The 4,021-nt window shown below is 42.0% G+C and overlaps 1 protein-coding gene across 1 annotated transcript; it reads left to right on the top strand.

Annotated features, from left to right (window-relative positions):
• Positions 1-870: 870 nt before the first annotated feature.
• Positions 871-3,614, top strand: lyz (lysozyme). The gene is made up of 4 exons (XM_034547568.1): positions 871-1,340; positions 1,796-1,957; positions 3,206-3,284; positions 3,373-3,614. The coding sequence occupies exons 1-4, from the start codon at positions 1,211-1,213 to the stop codon at positions 3,437-3,439; spliced, it is 438 nt and encodes a 145-aa protein (XP_034403459.1). The 5' UTR covers positions 871-1,210; the 3' UTR covers positions 3,440-3,614.
• Positions 3,615-4,021: the final 407 nt, after the last annotated feature.

Below are 4,021 nucleotides of genomic sequence, written 5' to 3'. Positions count from 1 at the left end.
GGTCCCAGCAGGTCTCCTCCAGCCCTCATTCAGGGTCACTTCTGGATCTAAAAACACCAAATGTTGACGGACAAAATGCCAAACTTCTAAAAGCATATTTCAAGATTGGTAGCCCGGTGGTGTATCTAATAACGGTCAAACAATTTCTAAATTCAAGATGATTTATTCTATTCTGGTGACAGGCAAAGTATCGGCACTGCAATTGCAAGAGCAGGTGAGAGGTCGGTTCAACTCGGAGGTTGAAGTGGAACTCTGACCCCAAACAGTCTTGTTTACACGAGGATACCATAAGTTTCACTTTCATAACGTCATCTGACTCCATTCAGAATCCTCAATCTAAATGGACCTGGCTGGCTTGTGGAAGGGGCAACTGCCTCCTCACATGCCTTGACAAACAGAAACGTGCAACGTTCTGTCTGATCTCAAAGAATATCGAATTGTGTGTGTTGTATTTCTGGCCATGTGGAATGCAGGTGCCTCTTGTTGTTACAAACGTATCTCTGCCTACCCCAGATAAGTCAGCCGTCTGACCTTCAATTATTATGCGGAACTGAACTCACTTCCTTTTTTTTATAATCATGAGTCTACTGCATGCCAACGTTTATGAGGGCTTTAGCAAATGGAAGTATACAAATAAAAAGGATATAATAATAATAATAATTAATATATAAGCACAAACCATTGGGGTGACGTTCCAGTTACTATGCTGACTTCTTACAGTCTATAGCGAGTACAACATGACCCACACTACTTCATGTAATGTGCCACAGAGTTATGCATGGTGACACACAAAAAAGGAAGTAATATGGCAACAAAGGCTGGGAAGACGAAGACTGCTTGCTAGTAAACATGCATCTGTTTATGATGAGAAATACTGAAAGTGAACATTACTTTGTCCGTGCAGGTTAGACACTTATTAGACCGAGAATAACTTTTCATGGTTCCCACAATAGTTTATTTTTCATTGACAGATGAATTTGTATCAGATCTCCAACTTATCCTTGTTTTTCACATCAGTCTTTCTTATCACTCTGATAACACAGTAACCTTGAACACAAACAGCTGATCGGATTCTAACTCCACCTCTCTCAACAGCTTTGTTGGAATTGGACAAAGTTCAAAGAAAACAAATGAAGCAGCCACTGTGGTTTGAGCCTTCACTATTAAAGGGAAGTTTAGCTGTGGAAATATTCAGTCCAGCAGAGAGTCCATGATGAGAAGTCTAGTGTTTCTGCTCCTGGTGGCTGTGGCCAGCGCGAAGATCTTCCAGCGCTGTGAATGGGCCCGAGTGCTGAAGGCTAATGGGATGGACGGCTACCGAGGCCACAGTCTGGCCAACTGTGAGTATTAGACCATCAATCTGCAGATACTTTGTCTGGAGCTGAACATATTACTCAGCTGAACATATGCCGTACAGTTTTATTATTTTCATGCAACATATATTCAGTTTTAAGGACCATACCAGCCTACTGACTACATTTCATGTGTACTTTTTTTGCATATACTTCTACTACATATTTGAAAAGCTTGTCGTACCAAAGAATGTACTGTAACATTAGAAAATACATGATATTTCTCCACCTCAAGAGCAAGGCATTGGTTTCCATTAATTTTGATACAGTATGGAAATCAATCTCACAATCTTTATTAGCGGGAAAGTTGTCATGGAGATGGCTGGAGTTTCCCAAATGGGTTTTGATGCGCAGCGTTGACCTTTCTGACGGGGGTCGTCTGTGGTTTTCCAGATTGAGTTTTCAGGGGTTCTGTATGTGCAACTGTTCTGTTCCTTCTTCAGGGGTTTGTCTGAGCAAGTGGGAGTCGAATTACAACACCATGGCCATCAACCACAACACCGACCGATCAATTGATTACGGCATTTTCCAGATCAACAGCCGCTACTGGTGTGACGACGGCCGGCTTCCCCAGACAGCGAATGCATGTAACATCAGGTGCAGCGGTCAGTGATAAACCACCACACCCAACACTTTAACTGCAGAGGGACATTTTCTTCCTATTGTATTACTTGCCATGTTGTTATGCAACTTTTTTCAACCAACCCGTTGCGTCTGATCTGCCACCAAGCTTTAAAGTTGCAATGATCTATAGCGTTCCTAATATTAACAATAAATAAAAACGTTCCTTAAGTGTCTCCCATAGATAATTCTTACAAACTCTGCAGCTCTAATGACCTTTGTGTAGTATAATACCCTTGTACTGCACTTTGGTAATAATGTCTGTAAAAAGTGCTTTATGAATTAATTTTACTTACTTGACTAAAAGGACAGCGTCAAAGATTTGGTGGCACCTAGCGATGTGATTTCCAAGTATGCGGTAACATGAGCCACCGAGGGCAAAACCATGGTAACACTGTTTCACTCAGAGGCCATCCTTCCCATAATAACACTATTTTAGATAACTGCTTTCGATTAAAGAGCCAGCTATTTCCTTCGGGGGCTGGTGGAGACCAAATCTGAGCTAAAAAAAAGAGTAAATATTGGACCCTCCTTCATAATGTGGACCAAAAGCACCAACAGCCCACTATCTCGAAAAACAAACAGCCATTCATCCAAAGGCCCATTGCTCAGAAAATCCACACCGGCAATGAACAGAAGCTCATGGCTCATTAGTATGCAGAATGATGTCATCAGAATTTATTTCACAAGGAGAGGTTAGTCTCGACAATGGCCATTTATTTAGACCAGAGAAATGGGCTTTTCGTTCAATTGCTTTGTTCAGATTATTATTAAGGGTTTCGGAACAATGGATCATCCAAACAATGTCGACCAATTGTTCCAATGTCGAGATAAACGAAGATCAGCTCGAGCCTTTAGCACTTTTTTGCCCTACACGGCTGAACAATTATTTTGATGGAGGTTATTTGGTCCTTATGCAACTTAAAAAGAAGATCTCAAAGAAGCACTGTGAACTTGTTAAGCGCAGCGCTCTTTGTAGTAAAGTAGCAGATACGTTATCCATCAGAATGTATCCAGTCTCGAGTAAAGAGGACTCCTGCAGATCGTTGAATGAGACACAAATTGTAAAGTGCTTTGGATAAAAGCGCTGCATAAATGCAGTCCATTTATCAATTAAGTTATTATTACTGAGCTTTCGAGAGGCTGGTTTCTTCACTCATTACATTGCACGTTCTGTTTAATGTCCACTTTTTGAATTACCATTCAAATCCTGATTTTTCTTTTCCTCACAGAGCTTCTGAGTAATGATGTCAGTGTGGCGATCAATTGTGCCAAGCACGTGGTGAGGGATCCCAATGGCATCAGAGCCTGGTAAGACCTGATTCTGTGACCGTGATGCTTTCACAACACAAACCTTCGCATGTGGAGAGATGGGTGATGTCCCTCTGTCTGGTTTCAGGGTGGCCTGGCGCAATCACTGTGAGAACAAGGACCTGAGCTCCTACGTGTCAGGATGTGGTCTTTAATCAACACGTGGAACCAGGACGGTCATCAATATTATCTGTGAAATGCAGAGATACTGAAGCTACAAAGGATTATTTTCAAATCAAGAGGATACAGATGTTTACTTGCAATGTATTTAGTCTATTATTTAGATCATGTCAATAATCTAATAAATTAAAATAAATGTTGTGATTTCAACTTGTATCTGTTGTTGGGCTCATTTTAAACCAGGTTAAAATGTTGATTCCTGATGCTTGAGTTCTTTTTCATGTGTGTCTTTATCTTTTGGGGTCATGAGGACTATGGTGCAAATGAATCTACTTCTCTGCTTGTGTTTTAAAGAAAACAAGCTCATTCAAGAGGCCTCATGCTTCCGCCCCGGTGCTCTGCACAGCCGGAGTGAAACTCTCAGGCCGCTGCTCGGCCACCTCCCACAGCGGAGGATCAGAGCCCCTATTGATCGGAGATACCCCTGCTCCAGCCGCGACCTGCAAGCTGAGAACCCCCTTACCGCATAACCCAGTGAGAAGAACCGCTCTGAGTTCCCCTTTAGACAGTGTACCCGCCACCAGAACATTATAATATACTGCAATCTCCCTCAACTC

This window comes from Cyclopterus lumpus, chromosome 12 (genome assembly GCF_009769545.1).
Source record: "Cyclopterus lumpus isolate fCycLum1 chromosome 12, fCycLum1.pri, whole genome shotgun sequence".
Lineage (NCBI taxonomy): Eukaryota > Metazoa > Chordata > Actinopteri > Perciformes > Cyclopteridae > Cyclopterus > Cyclopterus lumpus.
Note: the sequence above shows the minus strand (reverse complement) of the source record. Positions and strands in the feature narration are given on the sequence as shown.